Source organism: Eptatretus burgeri, chromosome 15 (genome assembly GCF_056783735.1).
Source record: "Eptatretus burgeri isolate ZD-2024b chromosome 15, Ebu_testis_v1, whole genome shotgun sequence".
Lineage (NCBI taxonomy): Eukaryota > Metazoa > Chordata > Myxini > Myxiniformes > Myxinidae > Eptatretus > Eptatretus burgeri.
Window position 1 is genome coordinate 42,729,514 of NC_140975.1, and position 19,850 is coordinate 42,749,363.

A 19,850-nucleotide genomic window follows, 5' to 3' on the forward strand; every position below is an offset into this window, starting at 1 on the left:
CACCCCAACCACAGTTAACTCTCTGGACACTCACCACAGTCTGAGGATGCCGGGGGAATGAAGGACATTATGAGCCAGGGTATTTCGGCGTGTAACTTGAAACGCAAATATGCACTGGGGCTCGTTCAACAATGTCGGGGTAGCCCTGGCACTCCGCTAAATAATAACGCTTGAACAGAATTCAGCGCACCTTCATGGCCGGAGAGTGATCCCAAAGACCCTCGCCAATGTTAATTATGGAGCTGTGTCACATGGCCAGGCTGGAGCATAACTGAAGCCATTTCTGGCTCTGGAGTCTGTTGGGGCATGACTACGGCTTGGGGTTATGTCTGTGCGCCAATGCGGAAGCTCGGAAACACCTACAGGATCTTTTGATCCGTTTTTTGGTTGCTCCTCCACTCCAGGCTCTATAAAAGAGAGCAAATCACTCAGTCTCTCTCTGTTGAAAAGGAGAATCTCTTCGTCCTTTGTCCAGAGCCTTTACCGAGCCGAGCGTCATCTGAGCTGAGAGGGCAGCGCAACTGAGTGAGGCGAGCATTGCCGGGGTCATTGCCGGATCATCCGCATCATCCGCGCTCGGCTTTGATGGCGTTCCATAGTCATTAGCCAAACATTTGCAGACTTTCTAACACATGCCCTGTCAAGCTGTCTTCTCACATATCTTTTTCGCCCAACTGTGTCTCGTCTACTGTGGACACACGAACTAAAATAGCAACAATTACCAACTTGCTCCTCTCACACTTCCTCTTGCATCACGTTGCACGACATTTTTGCACCTCCCACTCACACACCGTAAACACCCTCAATTTTATTCCCTCCTCTCCCTTCCTAAGCGATTGGGTTGCATAGGTCCATCGACCTCACCAGGTACTATGAGGTAGCCGACACCTCAACAGCTTCTCCTCTTTCTGGACTCTCTAGCTTCCTTGGGTGTGTGTGTGTGTGTGTGTGTGTGTGTGTGTGTGTGTGTGTGTGTGTGTGTGTGTGTGTGTGTGTGTGTGTGTGTGATGGCACTTGTTATGTGTAACATAAGTTAAGATTGTAGAAGTTTTTCTCAGGTAACTCGACACTGTGTCTCTGTTATAAATAACTATATTTTCTTTTGCCGCACCCACAAATTCCTTGCTTTCCCCTGCTGTACATAATTTGGTGAATAAATCCCTTTTTAATGTGCCTCATAACATTCCTTGCCCTTGCTTTTGAATAAATTGCTTGTTATAAATGTACCCAGCCTACTTCGTCTTTTCCTTCATTGGTCCAGCATGGTCTGCACATTAGCTTAGCCAGGAAGTTATAACCCACCAAATTGCTCTTGCTTGCCAGCGCACACTCACTGTATCGCTCGGCAGTAATCCAAGTGTGCACTGAGGCCACATGACAATTGACCAGCTGTCCACAGGTAAGGTATCACACAAAGTAGTGTAACCCTGCCCAGATTGGCCATGCCAATCGGCATTCATGTTTGCCAAGCAACCTGCCGATGCGTGGAGTTATCTGTGTCCGGCAGCCTGCTCCCCCTCGTGATGAGCCTCAAACCCCGAGTCCGCAACAATATCTCATGCAAGTTCCCCTTTTGCAGTTGCAGGTTTCCATTCAATAAATATACAATAGTGTTCAAAATGTCCATTATGACCCTGCCCTACCGATCAGCCTGGAAAATCTGCCGATCATGGTCACAAATAAGTTTTTTGTACTCAAAGTCAAGGTTCATGGAAGAGCTAGAACACTGAATGGATCAGGACATAACAGAACAACAGGAACAGTAGAGAGAGAGGGGGAAAACACCAACAGCAGGGTTGAAGGACAAAATAGAGAGACTTGGACAAATAATGGTTGTGGAGAGGAATGAGGGATAGGAGAGGACACAGGGGGTGGACAAGATGGATACAGAAGCAAACTCTCAGGAAGGAAAAACTGGAAATTTGGAAAAGGAGGTTGACTTGAGGGTGTGGAGGGGCATTAATGGGGGGGGGAGATCATGCTTTTGGATGAGGGTGAATAGCTGTCTTGAACATCTGGAGGGAAGAATTAGATTGAAGAGAATGTGGAAGTTGGTTCCACAGGTGGGGAAAAAGAGGAACGAATGAATGGAGGTGAGCAGTGATTCTGGATTTAGGTACTTTCATGAGAAGGGGGTTGATGGTGGACCATGTGCACCCAGCAGAAACCTGCAGAGGGTGTAAGACCATAGAGGAGGTGGTAGAAGACAGAGAGACCACCGACCTCTTGGCGATGAGAAAGTGATAGGCATGTGGAGTAAGCTTCATCACCTAAGATTCCAATAATCTTGAAGGCCTTGGTTTCCATAGCATCAAGCTGAGCATGGTGTGAGGCAGGGGTGCCACTCACAAGGAGGGAGCAGTACTCCATCAAGCTGCAGATGAAAGATTTGTAGGTGGATGGAAGTTCAGGTGTGTCAAGGAAGGGCTTTGAATTACAGAGGATGCCAAGTCGGTGACTGGTTTGGAGGAAAACCTCGAAATGTGGGTTGCCAAAGAAAGATCATGGATGATAGTGAGACCTAGGAGTTGGAATGACTGAACTTCCTCAAGAGGAGTGTTAAGAAAGTAGATGGGAGGGTGTCTACATTGGCGACTGGCAAGCCTATGTTCTGCTTGCCAGGATGCATGACCAGCCAACGTCTGAGGTGGATCTCGAAATGCCCCCAAGGACCAAGGCAATCGCTGTCGCAGAGTGTGGCCGGAAAGCCTACATTGTGACATGATCCCCAGGAGCCCTTGTCGCATTCCTTCAAACTTGCTGAATGTGGGTTGTAGCCTCTATGAGTTCTGATTGATGCAAGTTCTTAAAGGCGAATATGATGGGCGATTTGATCGATGTTTGCACAACCATTGTCCAGCCCCAGACTTCTCCTGTCAGCTGACATGACCTCCTCACTTTCGACCTTTTTAAGGCCGTTTGAGATGAGTTGGCAGAGGGTCTGGGTCTGCCTGTGTGGATGGTCAGGGTTGAAACACTCGGCCTTGGGCCAGAATGGGAACATGACCAGACGGGAAAATGGCTTTGAGTAAGCAGGGGGTTATAATGGGCCTCCAGCTCTCATGCCCGATTCTCAACCTGACACACCTCTGGTGGGCAAAGTCCACAATTATATCTATGAGACGAGCATATGGGCACCTTGTTGATGATCCTCACAGGGTCTGAGACCTACAGCTGTTCCAGATCTGCGGAGATGACGTGGTTGTTTCGGAGAGAGATGGAATGTGAGATTTGTTTCGATTGAAAGACATATTCCAAGTTTTTGAACAGCTTGTGATTTTGTCAAGGTCTGAAGAGAGGGAGTTGGCTGCAGCCTATCTATTTGAAGGATGAGGGATGTCACGGCAGACGGTGGAGTCATCAGCAAATATATAAAGGGGATTTTCCAGAGAGTCAGAGGCATCGTTGATGAAGATCAGGAAAAGGACTGGGCTCAGAACATTGCCTTGGAGTACACCAGCCTTGAAAGGGAGAAGAGATGAAAGGATTCCTGTGAGAGCCGCACGTTGGCTCTGAGAGTAGATGAAGTCTACTCTTATCGGCCATGTGTGGAGTTGGCCTTGGATGCCATAGGCAGAGAGTTGGGAGAGCAAGGCAAGGTGCCAGATTGTATTGAAAGCTCGAGATCGAAAGCTCGACTCGAAAGAGATGTCCCTGATCTCATGTCTGACATTGAAGGGCTTCATCCATTGTTGGGAAGCAACTTGTTGGGAAGCCGAAACAGCATGTCCAAGGTAGGGTGACCTGGTTTGAATCAGGATTGGTATCTGAGATGAGGCCATTGGTGAAAAGGATAGATTTAATGACCCTGTTGATGACTGGAACTAGCTAATCGGTCTGTTGTTAAGGGGATCAATTTATGTACCTTTTTTATGTAATGCAGTGATGTTGGCTGATTTCCAAGCAGATGGAAGATGACCTAGGGCAAATGATAGGGTGAAAAGAGCAGAATGAGAATGTGCAAGAGCAGCAGAGCAGGTTTTTAGGACAAGCGAGCCGAAGCTGTCCGGTCCAGTTGCAGAATCAGCATCTCGGGTTTCCAGAAACTTCTCCACCTTCTCAGATACAAAAGACACAAAGACCATGATTAGTGGGGTGTGACTGGGTAGGGTGGATACAGAGAGCGAAGTATGGGACACAATATTTGGAAGCAAACACTTGAGGCATTCAGCCTTCTCACGAGCGGAGTCGGCTGTGGTGCCATTTGAAGAAATGGAAGGGATGGAGGGGGAGCATACACCAGAGACAGAATTGACAAGGTGCCACCAGGTTTTAAAGGAGGGAGAAAAGTTTGAAAGTTCATTCTTGAGGTTGGACAGATGTTGCTTTCTCACTCTCCTGAGAGTGGACACATACTTGTTGAGGGCTTTGTGGAATAATCTGAGATTGCCTTTAGTTGGGTTTCTTTTCCAGGAAGAGAAGGTAAGTTGTTTCAGAGCAAATGACTCACCACAGGATTCAGCACACCATGGGTGGGAAAAAGGGTAGGATAACTGAAGAAGACATGAGATGAATCTGTGCACAAGAGAGCATGTTTCTGTGGAAGAATTCCCTGGCCGAGTTAATATCAGGGGCAGTAGATATAGGAGACCAGTCATGAACTGAGATAGCTGCTTGCAGTCTGAAAATCTTCCTGAGTGAACTGCCAGATGCACCACCAATGAGACAGCACTCTGAGAATAGCCAGAAAGATGTTGACTTTCACAAGCATATGATAAGATGAACCAATTGGAGTAAAGAAAGAGGAGGAGACATTTACGGGGAAGTTTGTCATTACCAAGTCCAGAAGGAAGGATTTGCCTTTGGGAGGAATCTGGATCGGAAAGTTTACTGATTGATTCAGTCCCATAGAGTCACAGAATTCTTTTTCTGAAGTGTCATGGCTGTGGGTAGCATCAATTGCTGGGGGCACAGCAGTGTGACTGATGCAGTTCCCCCTGGAGGTGAGAGCAGGAATTTGTCATTTGACCCGGGTGCCGGCAATAGCTCGCCTACTTCGGCAAAGGATACCGTGGGATGTTTAATGCACAACAACTAATGCTGGCAGGTGGGACACGCAGTTTAACATCCATCTGTGGGACAGCAAACATATTGATGAATCACCGTGCCTGTGAAACACCAGGATGACAGTTTATAGCTGGGTCAAGATTTGAACCCAGGCTACACAACTCAGGGGGGGAGTGTGCATACCTCTGGACAATACTTTCTGCTAGGCCAGTATTCCCTGATGGATGCCTGACACTTGTTAAACACACAGCAGCATGGTGGGGACAAGATGCGTTTTCAACACAAATATGTCTTTGTTGAATGGAAATCTGTGACAAATTGTGACAAACGAGGTGAATTTGCATGAGTCAATAAGCAAAGATGGGGGAAAACAACATCACTCGGCAGGTGATATCCATTTTAATGAACGGGGATCCCAGCGAAACAACGTTTTGTTGCCCAGGATAAATCCATGTATTGATACAAAGAAGCACTCAATAAGTCCTCATTTAACTATTCCGTTGGTGTGGGAATTTAACCCTTTGGTAGCATGGACTGAATGCTATTTTGTTACGGGCAAATATCCCATTCGGTAAAGTCAGTCATTTGATGTGGATGGCTGAACTCATCTTTCTTAAGTTTTTAGCTTTTACATTTTCAATCTGGAGTTCAGAGAACACCTTACCCCATGCTGTCTTGAGAAACAAGAACATGGGCGGGGTCTGCAAGCAGCAAATATGAGTGGTCGAGAAGACATTTAAAAAAAAAACCGTAATATTTTGTCTATGTATTACTAAACAGGAGAGGAGGAGATTGGGACCATACTCTGTGCAGAGCGTTGGTGCTGCTGAAGCAGTCTCCTTGGCTATTGGGCACAATCCTGGATGGGTCGCCACTCCGACACAGTATACCAGCATGCTGGCACTCATTCTGCTGACCTCGGAAGAATGACAGGCCGAGTTAACCCCATCCATCCATCCATTGGGACCATACTCTGTGCAGAGCGTTGGTGCTGCTTAAGCAGTCTCCTTGGCTATTGGACACAATCCTGGACGGGTCGCCACTCCAACACAGTATACCAGCATGCTGGCACTCATTTTGCTGACCTCGGAAGGATGACAGGCAGAGTCAACCCCACCTGGTATTAATTTAACAGCCGAGCAGGATTTGAACTCAGGACCCTCAGATCCAAAGCCCACCACCCTAACCATTAAGCCAATACCAGGCATTTACTAAACAGAAGGGTTTTGAAAGTGCCAAAAAGGCGACTTGTGTTCTACTGTGTTCAAATATACAATTCAATTGAAATAAAGTAAAGATTTTAAAGGTTGGAGAATTTTTTTTTTTGCAAGTTTACTGTCGTTGATGCACCGTCTTTTACACCACCGTATTTAACACATTACATTAGTTATTTGTACCTGTTGTTTGTGTCCTTTATGACATTAAAAACAGTAAGTTTCCTGTTTGGAATGATTTTCAAATTTGTTTGACTGTCAGACAGGCAGATTATCAAGCAGAGTAAAATAATTATCTCACTCCTCTCTGTGCATATGTGCTCGGGACAAATTCAGAGCCAAAGTCCTGCTAAACTGCACGCTCGTTTTCCGATTCATGTTCCGATTTGTGTTCAAAACATAACAATCAATTGAAATGAAGTTGTTCCTTAACCATAAACTGACGTTTGTATACAGACAGACAAAGTGAACCAATTGCCTAGCCCCGCTTTCACGTCGTACGAGCAGAGTAAAAACAATATAAATTATGATCATTATTACGACTACACGGTCTAAGGCTCGTGAAGAAGCTGCAACACTAATCACATACATACATATAAGCAAATACTTGAGAAACACAGGACTTGACTACAGACAAACACAGCTGGTGACTTTGGGGGAAGTGATGCAACTTCCCAGAGAATTTTGAGTACGAGAAACCCCATCTTGTGATGTTTTGTGATGACCCTCAGTCAGTGGGGAGAAGCATTCTCTTCCCTATGAGATGACAACCCATATGTTTATCCATGCTCTATATTCTAAATGCTCAGTGTCAAGCAAGGAAGCAGCACATGTCATTTGTAAAGTCTTTGGTACGACTCAGCCAGGGTTATAAACGCCACTCCTCCCAGACTCGGAGCGGATGCTCTAACCACAATGCCACCAAACTTTTGTAAAAACAAAGAACAAACTTTACCAAGTGATGGATGATTCCACTTAAACCAACCATACATAATTTGCTCATGTCAGTGCCATGTTTTTTTCCCAACCATGTAAACTTGAAGTCATTATGTGAATTAAAATTGTTACTTGATTACAATCATAATTACAATGCTGAAAAAACACCCCCAAAATTGTTATTTCAAAATAAACAAAACAACTAAGCAGATCAAAAGGGGTAAAATATTGTTGTGGGCTGGGGGTCGGTGGTGAGAACAACCACGAGGTGGGGAAAGCTTGTGTCGTCTCCCACTTGACTCCCCAGAATTGTAGGCCATCGCTCCGGATAATTCTGTGACGCGGCGGGTCGCTGAACCGACCGTGGTCGCTGAACCGACCGTGGTCGCCAATATTTCAACCGTGTTGCGTCGGGTCTATTTGTCTATAACCAATTTACCTAATTAACTACGCGATTTCGACTTCCGGGGAAACCACGCCCTCGGCACGTCTTGCTCGAACTGGGTCACTCTACCGACTGTGGTAGAGTTCCAACTACCGACTACCAACTCCGGTTCGGGGGCAGCTGAACGGAAACTGCCAAAGCCGTGCCGGCTACAATTGTCCGATTACCGGGGATAAAACCCCGCCTAAACTCAGATCCGAACCATGCTGGACCAAATGCAAGAAGGGATGGAAATGGACTGGGAACATTTCTAACAAGTTTTATTTACAGTAAAAGACAAAGGCAAGACAACGTGAATATGCAAGCAGTATTTACAATGTTCCAAAAACACTTATTCAGTTCTACTTACCAGACGGGCCCACACGCAGACACACACACAAATGAAAAGAAACCCAGAGTTCTTTATTGGACCCTCGCAGCCGAGCAGACAAGCTGGGGGTCAGAGTTTGGATGGGTACTTGGCCGTCGGAGAAGGGGGGTACTCCGTGCTGCGGCACCTGACAATGGTCGCTGGTTTGGTCCCCAGTCACACGTGTGGGACTCGAGGTTCGTGGCAGAGCTCAGGTGGTGAATGGCCGGGGTCCACAGAGGGGTGTCAGGGTCACTCTTTCCTTCCTTGTCGAGGGCCAGCAGAGACACGTTCGCCACCTCGACGATCTTCTGCTCAACCCTTGTGACAGCAAAACCCCTTTCATGACAGCAAAAACCCACGAAAACTCTAACACTGCCTCAGAGAGTGCTCGGGAATTTATGGACCTCCCTCAGCGGGGAGGGCCTTGGTGAATACACCTCGCTGTCCGACTTTGATTGGACAGGGTCCCACGGCATACCTTTCCGGGGCAGGGTTTCGGCCTCGTTTGGAGAAAGCCGACCCTCCCTCCACGCATGTTCGAGAAAGGTCGTGCTGGTGAAACTGCCTCGAACATCTTCAGGAATCCGTCTCAGGCAAAGGTGCGCTGTGGCCCGCGAACCGAGGGCTGCAAGCACGATGGTACCGTGGATTGTAATGGGCCGAGGGGTCATGCAGATGGGATGGTTGTTAGATGGCTTGTTAGATGTACTAACCTAACTAAAATAAATCACAATGCACGCCTTTGATTCTCCCACGAGGTAAAAGGAAGGGGATCTGACTACACACATACTTAACGACATAACTGACTTTTGGGACATCTGTATGTTGAATGCAAATGGTTTCCAGATCCGTAACAATATGTTTTGAAATAATTTTTATCCATGTACATAATTGAGGCTCGTGGAAGAGCTAGTATACTGAACAAATCAGGACATAACAGACAACATGATGCAAAACACACATGCATGGGGTGGACAAGATGGATACAGAAGGAAACCCTGAGGAAAAACTGGAAAATTGGAAGGAGGAGGGATGAGGATGGGATTAACGAGGGTAGAAAAAAATAATGGTTTTGGAATGGGGCCGACCTGAGATGGTGGCGAACAGCTGTTTTGAGGACCTGGAGGGAAGAATGACATTGAAGAGAATGCGGAAGTTGGTTCCACAGGTGTGAGAAATGAGGAACGAATGAGTAAAGGTGAGCAGTGATTCTGGATTTAGGTAGTTTCATTAGAAGAGGGTTGATGGTGGATCAAGTAAGTCCTGCAGAAACCTTGGGGGGTGGGGGGGAACAAAGCACAGAAAGAGCAGAGGGTGCAAGACCAGAAAGGAGGTGGTAGAAGACAGAGAGACCACTAACCTCTCTGTGATGGCAAAGTGATAAGCCCATAGACTCAGCATCAGCAAAGGTGATTCTTATAATCTTAAAGATTTTTGTTTCCACAGCATCAACTGAGCAAGATGTGAGGCAGGGGAGCCAGCCCAGAAGGGAAAGCAGTACTCCATTTGATTTGTTGATATATGGTGTTGTTTTATGTCTCGTTGAATAATTTGTTTTCTAGTTAACGGATATAACCAATCAATCAATGTACCAGACTCTTGACAGAGCGTTGGTGCTCCCGAAGCCATTCCTGGGTAAAGCTCATGCCAGGTGTTTTGCTGTTGCCCTTTTACGATTCAGGGCAGGAATTTGTAATTTGTTCAGGGTGTAGCAATAACTCACATACTTTTCACAAAACACACCGCTGAAGGTGTGTTTCGCATCCACCAATGATTAGTGCTGGCCAACGGACGGTTCATACATTGATACTTTGCCCTGCATGCGGAACACCAGGGTGAGAGCTTATAGGTGGGTTGAGATTCAAATCCAGGATATACAGCTCAAAGGTGAGTGCACATACCTTTAGGCTATTTCCTAATACTGCACCTGTACTTAATAATTTTGAACTGAAAACTGAAATTTTGGCCTTAAATTTCAAATCCTATCAATCATTGAATTGTAATTTTTCTTCTGTTTACGTCTATTCGCAAGTTCAAAAATGCATGCAAATTAAAAAAAAAAACAGCAACATTAAATGATGAAGATTTTGAGGGTTAAAAAAACCAGGATGTTTCAGAAATAAATGCTCCACAACAATTTAAAGTGGATATGAGCTTTTTGATTTTTTTCCAAATCAATAAATCCTTCGCCAAACATGCAAGAACACTACCAACTGCACTTAAAACTGGTATAAAACAGGTTTTCTTTTACAAACATCACAGCCATGTCACGCATGGCCAGGAATCCTGTGTGTCTCACTGCTCAATCAACTTCCATTTCACCCACCGTGCCGAGGGTCTTTCCTGAGATGCCCACCAATGGGAATGAATCGCCGGCAGTTTTCAGCATCTTCACCTGTGCAGGCACGTGTGGAGACAACACAATGAGCAACGGCAATTAAAGATCATGTATACACTCAAGTGGCAGGTAGTAACAAACACCTGTTTACTTTTCTTGGTAGTTATCTTCAACAAAGGGTTAATCAATACAATCTTATGTGGACTCAAGGGTGAGCTTACAAGAGACGATGGAATACAATGAGATATCACACGAGACATTACAGGTGTGCAACTATCAAAGTACAACGATTTCCATGTATAAAAAGAGACATGCCATTGGAAACTGAAGAAAAAGCTGAAGATAATTAAATGTTTCTGTATGTTGGAATAATGATAATCATCATAAAACTCTGAGGTTATAATTACCTCTGCCACCGAAGGTGGACGGAGGTTATGTTTTCAGCCCTGTCTTTGTTACTTGGTCAAAGTATTTCGCCAAGAATGTTGGTCTGTAGCATCTGTTTGTTTGTTTGTCACAATTTTTGTCCACAGTTTTGAAGCAATCGTTCTGAATTTTTATTGTGTATGTAGATGACCAGCCAAGGTTAGTAATGCATATTTTTTCTCAGGATCCAGATGAGAATTTTACTAAGTGATGCTCAATGGTGATTCTTCACCATTGAGATAAAGGGTCAACAACAATATATAGCATGATATCTCAAAAAGTTAGGGAGGGATTTGGACGAAACGATTCGATTTTGGTGAAGATCCGAATCCGGATAAGAGAATTTTTAAAATTTTCGAAGTGACTCTTCAACATTGAGAGATGGCGCCAAAAATGATATATAGCATGATATTGTCATGGTACTGGGGTCGCTGGGGAACCATGAGGTCTCAGGTTCCTCTCCGGACTCACCGGGAATCACAGGCCATCGCACACAAATAACCTCATGTTGCAGCGGGTCGCTAAACGACTGCGAAAGCCAATAACTTGACCACGTGACTTAGGGTCCTCCTCTAACAACCGTTTACCTAATGACACATGATCCCCTTATCGGGGATCGCGTCCTCGGTACATACTTGTGTTATTTAGATTACCTACCGGATCAGGTGCAGCCGAGCGAAGCTGCCAAGTATGTACCGACTATTAAATAGATTATTTGGGAGTAACGTCCAGGCTAAGCGAGGGTGCGGGAAATGCTGGACCAATGGAGGAAAAGACAAAAACGAGCTGGGAACATTTCTAACAACACATTTATTTAAACCAGGATGCGAAGAAAGTTATGTGGCACAGTTGATGGATTTATTGCAAATGTACAGCAGGGAAAGCAAGGAACTCATGGGGTGTGGCAAAAGGCAAACAATGCTGCAAAAGAAGGCACTGTGCAGAGTTATCCCGATAGTTCTTATACAGTCTTAACCTATGTGACGACAAACACTATCAAAACGCACGCGCGCGCGCGCGCGCACACGCACACACACACACACACACACACACACACACACACACACACACACACACACACACACACAAAAAACACACACAAACCCGAGGAAAATTAGAAATTAGAGATACCCCCAAAGAAATAGCAATAGTAGAGGATTAACGACTTTACAACACCTGGTGCGGCCGGCAGACCTGCACAGCCCAGAATGCTTTGGAAATGGGAGAAGGGAAAAATATTGAGGGTGCCTAGGGTGCGTGTTTTAGAAATGCAAGTGTAATCCAACGTGGGGTGCGGCGTAGTGAAAGAGGAAAAATGTGAGGTGCAGGTCAGTTTGGTTCACTTTTTAGTTCGCTCTTGGGTTCTGCTCTGAAAAGAACAGTTGATCGGGTTTGCCCGCGTTGATTGCTCTGTTGCGTCCACAGTCCCCCCCACCCCTCCCCCCTCGTGTGAAGCCTTTTTGGCTGCTGGTTGCATCATTGGTTAGGGGCGCGGCTATGCCGCTGATGTAGTGCACCTATTACCAGTACACTGGTGCTCATTTCTCTGACCTCAGAAGGATGACAGGCTGAGTCAACCCCCTGGTGTTAATTCAGCGGGAAACGGGGCACATCTACAGGAGATGAGAGATCTCCACAGGAGGTAGAAGAAAGATGCATGAGAGAAAAGATCCTATTGTATATCATGTTAGAGTCTGTACATGTAAGTGTCGTTACAACCCCATGAGTAACGTTGAAATGGAGCAGTCCCGGCTCGCAGCAGAAATTCGTGACCCCATGCCTGATCACGTTGATTGAACTCTTTCCTTGTGCCGCCTGTCTCCCCGGCAAGGTCTGATGTCTGGCGATAACTGTTCCTTTGACGATCTGCTTGATACTCTCTTGCTCCTTCCCTGGTGATCTGCAAACTCTCCCCAGAATGAGCCGCATACTTAATTTTTATAACCTTCAGACCAGGGGAGGAGCCAACCATTGGATCAAAAGGAGCTCTCCCAAAATTGAGCTCTCCTATTGGTCCTCAACGGTCGTAGCCATGCCCCGCCAGGCCTGGAGATGAAAAATGGCTCAGTCGCCAGTCAACAGGGGCATGCACAACAGCTCCTGACCTTAACATGGGGTTGTGGTTTTTGAAGCAATGTACCCAAACGTACAATGGCCTTCATTCGAACGTGGGATTTTAGGGAAATCCTTGCGCCACCCGTAGGTCCTTAAACGAGCTCCAGTGCACGTTCGCACTATGAGTTATGCCCCGAAATAACCCGACCTACCTCTCCTCCATGTCCTTCGAGGCTATGGTGAGAGTTCGATGACCGTATGGCAGTTGAGGCGGTTGTAGAGTAGTGGGGTCTAAGATCTGAGGTGAAATGGCAGTTGAGAATTGGTGTGCAGTTTTGAATGGAAAATTGGCATGAAAATGCACGGGAGGCACTCGCAGCGCGAACGCACGGGAGGCGCTTGCAGCGTGAATGCTTGGTTTCTATTGGTTGGCGTGCGTGCTTGCTTGAGTGTTTCATGTGAGAGAAAGGGGTGTAGCAAAAGAGTGGAAGAACTGCAAGGGTTAAAAGTTAAAGAGGTGTAAGAGATCTAACGGAAAGAGTCCCATGCAACGCATCTTTCCCCTTTACTAACGAGACATATGGAAGGGTACTAACCAATACACATACTAATGAAATAACTCCCTTGGAATCGCTGTTTGTTGTGTGCCATTGCCTTGGAGACATGCGGTTTTACAGAATCGCAACAATGTTTCAAAACGTTTTGGATGAGTTCTGACAAAATTAGGTGGATGAGTTTGTTGATTATATGCAAGTTTTGAAAGCATCTCCCCCGAAGTGAACTTTTATACAGTGCTCTGTCATTAATATGAAACCACTGATGGGAAAATCTAATGGCGTATCGAGAGTAAAAAGAAAAACTTTAAAAAAAAAATTAAACTAAAATATTGACACTTTCAATCAAAAACAAAATCGAAAATCCATCAAATGCAAGAAGATAGCGGAAATCTGGCATGTGTGAACATTATTGTCGCCGAGTAAGTGAAGATGAGTTGGAGAGTTCCGTAAGTTGCACTTGTGAAAAAACGAGTTCGTTTTGATTTAAATGTTTGTTTTTTTCAACAAAAGTTGATGGCATGCACACTTAGCAAATTTGCTTATCTGCACAATAGCACAAGAGCACTGATGTGTATCGATTGCAGAAAAAGAAATTGCTAACACTTTCCACAGCCGACTAGCATCTGTGGCCTGCTGGCTATAAATGGACAGATAAAGTGGCGTCTAAAAGCCATTATGAAAACACACACACACACACACACACACACACACACACACACACACACACACACACACACACACACACACACACACACACACACACACTGACCCTTTATTCAAATTTTCATTCACGTTTTTGTAACATAGGTTGCAAGAGTCATCACAAAAACCCAACAAAGGGGCCCAAATCGACCACGGTCGAGCCCTGCCCGAAAGGACGTACGAGTGAGTTGACAAGCAGTGACAGACTCCAGGGATAGTGATGCTGGCTCTCATTAGATGGCCACAGATACCAATGCAATCTTCCACCTGTTTGCCTCACTGTTCCCAATTGCTGCCAGAACGGAGGCATTGACCGTTCGAGCTGTTCGGAGATGCTGGCCACTAGAATGTGCTGCGTGGGCTCGTTTTGTAATGTTTATTGCCATCACTTGAATAATCACACTGGGTTTGTCCAATTCACAGTCGCCGCAGCTTGTAATTTGCACGTCCGTTTTATTACTAATAGCCTGTTGTTCGACTGTATTTTCCTCCTCTTTATTATTCTCCAAGGGTTTCCTTGGGTGCTTTGTTACCGCAGAAAATTGCATTACTGATCAAGGAATTGGGTGCCGATGCATGAGTGGGCGAGAGTTGCAGTGACATATTAGTTCTAAAAATTGAGTAATGAGTGTGCAAGCACTCGGTATTACATCACTTGCCTGTAAGACTCTCAATCCTTTCATCATAACCTCCCTATTAGCTCTGTGTTTGCATCCCTCGTTTATGTGCACTTTCAACAGAGCTTTTCAGTAATGCACAGCCAAATGGCAAACCGAACAAAGCCATTTGGCTGTGTTTTTTTATGTCACCGGAGATCCCACGGTGCTTGGTTGGCTTTGTAGTTTCATAAAATTAGAAATTTAGGCCAATCCTTTGCATATTTCAAATCACAGTATGGCATGGAAATTCTTCAGGGAGGAGGCACAGTCTACCTGTACACACCTGCCAGGTAAAGCTGGATGCACATATTACAAAGATGATCATATTTACTGGGAGCGAATGTATGAAACGCCTCTTCTTTTTCAAGCATTTTATTGTTTACCTCCATATGTATGTCTCCTTCCAAAGTCCATACTTATCCTACCTTTACCTTTATAACACATGTATACGAGCAAGGGATACCCAGTGGTTTCAGGACGTGTTGGACATTGAAAAGCCATGCAGTTATTGGTCTCATGGTGGATGCCTTTGGCCTGCAAGCCGGTGGCAACACTGCCTGGCCGACATCCCAATATGCATCTTATAGTGGCCTTTGCTGGCCTCAAAATGTACGTCAACACCAACATCTGGTAGCTCAAAACGTTGGCCAGATTCTGAAGTACAGAAACCCAAAATTTGGGGCCTCTTGGTACGACGGTTCATTTAGCTGTGAAAGAATAACATAGAAACGAACGCACAAACAAACATACAAACACTTGAAAATATTTATGATGTGTGTGTGTGTGTGTGTGTGTGTGTGTGTGTGTGTGTGTGTGTGTGTGTGTGTGTGTGTGTGTGTGTGTGTGTGTGTGTGTGTGTGTGTGTGTGTGTGTCATTGGTTGTTCTCTCCATATGCGAGTTTCAGAAGGTAGAATGGGGCCCTCCCAGGTCTCAAGGTATCCACTTTCATATGTGTGTGTGGATCGAGATAGAGATAGAAATAGAGATAGAGATAGAGATAGAGAGAGACAGATATTCCGCACACAGATAAATTTTAATATAGATCGCTCATTCTCAGATCTATTACAATCTCAATACCGTGCCAAAGCTCTGCATTTTTAAATGCTCTGTCTGGTTTTAGATTGCATTCATAAAATGTACCTATTGCCTGATGATTATCACTTACTTGATGATGTCAAGCAATTAAATTTAAGGTTATTTTATGCATTAGATGTTTCTTGTTTGATTCTCATTGGCAACTGTTTCTTGTATAAAGTCACTCTATAAGGAATGGCTGGTTAATATCAACTAAACAATAGCAACCAAGGTGTTGTTATTGAGGAATGTGCCAATCGGAAATATTGCAGACAATTCGGAGATATCGCAAATTAACGTCGGAAAGGGATTTAAATCTGGGGTCATAGATTCATGAGGAAAGTGCTCAAATGGGATCGAATGACAATTGTAGGCAACTCAAACCGGTATCTTAATTATTCAGATTGGTGGCGTACACTACAGCTGGATTATTCTACTTTTCGTGAACAAAAGCCCCTCCAAATAATGTTGATATGTCTCAACAATGACAAAAAAAATCTGCCTTCCAGTTTACCCGAAAAACTCTTTGACACTTTTGTTACCGAAAAGTTCCAGTGACAATAGTACTACGTCATGATATTTATTGTGTTATGTAGGTTTGAGGATGCAACTGTTTCAATTTAAACGCCTTTCCATTTAAAAATACAAGTGGGTTAAACATTGCTTCTGCAGTCTTTCCCACCGTCAATGCAACATGAGTACAGCTCCGTGTTTCGGCCAATGGCTTTGGCCGCATTGGAAGGGTGGGGTGAGAAGGAGGAAGCAATAAGTGGTTACAAGGGATCATTGCATGCTCGGTTGATAACAAACATTACTTAAGTGGAAACTTGAATCGAAAAGAGCAGGAGCGGTAATGAACCTATTTTTTAAAAGGGCTTGTAAATTGGAATGCCAACTACAAATGATATAAATTACAGATAAAAAGGCTGTAAACTTTAAAACAGTGAGGGAGAGGAAGAGGTTGAGGAAGAGGTATATTTTGTGTTTTTGGTATTTTGCACCTGCATTTAATTATACTTTTTTTCTTCTTTTTTTTTAATAGATACTCTAGGCTCGTGGAAGAGCTATGACGCAGAACGAATCAGGACACAACACAACAAAGGAGACGGCAGGAGAAAGGGGAAACACCAACAGCAGGGTGGAGGGAAAAAGTAGATGGAGATGGACAAGCAAGGGATGCAGGTAATGATGAAGGGTAAGGGAGTATGCAAAGGGTGGACAATATGGATACATAAGCAGAAGTTTGGGAGGGGTGGGAGTGGTTTAACAGGTGTAGAAAAGATCATGATTTTGGATGGGGGTGGTGGATGGATAGACTTGAGATGGTGGTGAGCAGCTCTCTTGAAGACCTGGAGGGAAGAATGAGATTGCAGAGAGTAGAGAATGTGGTTTCACAGCTGGGAAAAAGGAGGAATAAATGAGTGGAGGTGAGCAGTGGCCCTGGATTTAGGCAGTTTCACTAGTAGGGAGTTGCTGATGGACCATGTGTGTTCTGTAGATAACTAGGAGGAACAAAGCACGGACAGGGTAGAAGGTGCAAGTCCAGAAATTAGGCAGAAGTAAGAGAGACCACTGACCTATCCCCAATGGTGAAGTGATGGGCCCATAGACTCAGCTTCATCGCAAGAGATTCCATTGAAATTGAAAGCCTTTGTTTCAACGGCATCTTGCTGTGCAATATGTGAGGCAGGGAGGCCAGCCCAGAGGGGAAAGCAGTACTCCATCGAGCTGCGGATGAAAACCTTGTAGGTGGACAGGAGCTCAGATGTGCCAAGGAAGAACTTTGCACAATGGAGGATGCCAGGACGATGTCTGGCTTTGGAGGATAATTTTGAAATGGGGCTTGCCCAAGAGAGATCATGGCTGAGAGTGACACCCAAAAGTTTGAGTGACCAAATCTCCTCAAGAGGATTGTTGAGAAAGTAGATCGAAGGGTTTTGGTACGTTCCTTTTGGTGAAAGAGAGTGAGTGTGTGGGATTTCTCAGGATTGAAAGGCATGTTCCAAGTGTTTGACCAGTTTGTGATTTTGTCAAGCTTTGTGGAGAGAGAATAGGCTGCTGCCTGTTTGTCAGAGGTAAGAAGGATCTCATGACAGAGCATGGAGTCATCAGCAAAGAGATAGAGAGGATTTTCCAGAGAGTCGGTAAGATCATTGATGAAGATTCGGAAGAAGATGGGGTCTAGAACACTGCTTTTGGGTACTCCGGCCTTAACAGGGAGAGGAGAAGAAAGGGGTCCATTGAGAGCCACACGTTGGCTACGAGAGTGGAGGAAGTCAGTAATCCAGGATGGAGTGTCCTTGGATTCAATAAGCAGACAGTTTGGAGAGCAGGGCAGGATGCCAGACTGTATCAAAAGCTCGAGATATGGTAGGAGAGATGGCCCTAATGTAATGTGTGATATTGAGGGCCTCCAGCCATTGTTGGGAGAGTGGAAGCAGCATGTCCAAGGTGGAGTGACCAGGTCTGAATTCCAATTGATGATCTGAGATGAAGCTGTTGGAGAAAAAGAATGATTTTATGTGAACAGTGATGATGGATTCCATGATCTTGCTGATGATTGGAAGTAAGATAATTGGTCTGTAGTTAAGGGGATCCATTTTTTCACCTTTTTGATGTGATGCAGTGATGTTGGCTGATTTCCAAGCAGATGGAAGATGACCTATGGTAAATAACAGGGTGAAAAGGGCAGAGAGAGGAAGTGCAAGAGCTGCAGATCAGGTTTTTAGGACACACGAGCTGATGCTGTCTGGTCCGGTTGCAGAGTCAGACTCAAGGGCTGCGAGAAAGTTTTCTACCTTTTCAGGTGCAAAAGACAGAATTCAGGAGCAGTTGGGTATGACTGGGAAGGGTGGGTACAGAAAGCGACGGGTTCAGGACACAAGATTTTGAAGCAAACAAAGAATTGAAGCATTCGGCTTTCTCCCGAGCAGAGTCGGCTGTGGTGCTATTTCAAGTGAGGGAAGGGATGGAAGGGGAGCATACACCAGAGACAGACCTGACAAGGCACCACTAGGTTTTAGAGGAGGGAGACAAGTTTGAAAGTTCATTATTGAGACAACAGGTGTTGTTTTCTGGCTCTCCTGAGAATAGACACACACTTGTCCTGGGCTTTGTATAATGATCTGAGGTTGCCATCGGTTGGATTTGCCTTCCAGGAAGAGAACGCAAGTTGTTTTGAGGCAACTGCATCACCACAGGATTCAGAGTACCAAGACAAGGAGGAGGGGAAAGATAATTGAAGAGGAGGTGGGATTAATTTGTGCATGAGAGAGAGCAGGTTTCTGTGGAAGAATTCCAGGCTGAATTAATATGAGCGGTGGTGGATATAGGAGACAGACAGACAGACAGACAGACAGACAGACAGGTGATGGACAGTCCTGAAGTGAGATGGTTGCTTGCAGTCCCTGACAGTTTAGGATATCGTTACATGCTTTCCAGCCAGATCACGAGTGGCTCTCGGACCCGCTTCCCGACATTTGACCCTGAAGCTGAGAGGCCGCAGATAACTCTGCGGCACGACAAGTTGCGAAGCAACCACAGACACAGTCTGAGACAGTTAATGCTGGTAGGGTCCTCAAGTCCAAATCTTGCATTACCTCCCTGGTGAATTGCCGAGCGGAACCATAAGTGGGATGTCGGCTCGTCTGACCAAAGAAAATCAGTGGGCTGAAATCCCTTCTAGTTATAACATACAACATCTAACCAATGGAGGAAAGAGATATGCAGGCAGGTTGTAAATAAAAGGTCTTCGTTGAAATTAGGCAGATATTTACAAGAAGATGCAGTGTCACATGAGAAAGATCTTAGACCTTAAGCAGGCAAGCCTCTTGACAGTTAACCTTATTACTAAACAAGACATAGGCACTTCATACATCCTGGGAAATTAGACAAGCCACATGGACAGATAGAGGGAAGAGAAGTTGGTGGCATATGGTTTTCGACCCCGGCCTCACCCACACGTGAGATAGATGGTTCACACGTAAAAACCGAGGTATAAGGTGCAGGTGAATGAGAGGTGCAGGTGGGAGCTGCAGTGTGGTATGCAGTGAGCTCTGAAAGTTCAAGCTCATGAGATGTATGC

At 45.2% G+C, this 19,850-nt stretch overlaps 1 protein-coding gene across 3 annotated transcripts in view; it reads right to left on the reverse strand.

Moving 5' to 3' along the window:
• Positions 1 to 19,850, reverse strand: part of ENDOV (endonuclease V) — a 78,565-nt gene that overhangs the window by 2,472 nt on the left and 56,243 nt on the right. For all 3 annotated transcript variants that reach the window (XM_085858133.1, XM_085858131.1, XM_085858132.1), the window contains one exon: positions 10,281 to 10,349. In XM_085858133.1, coding sequence (XP_085714259.1) covers positions 10,281 to 10,349 — 69 coding nt within the window. The remainder of the gene's footprint in view (positions 1 to 10,280; positions 10,350 to 19,850) is intronic.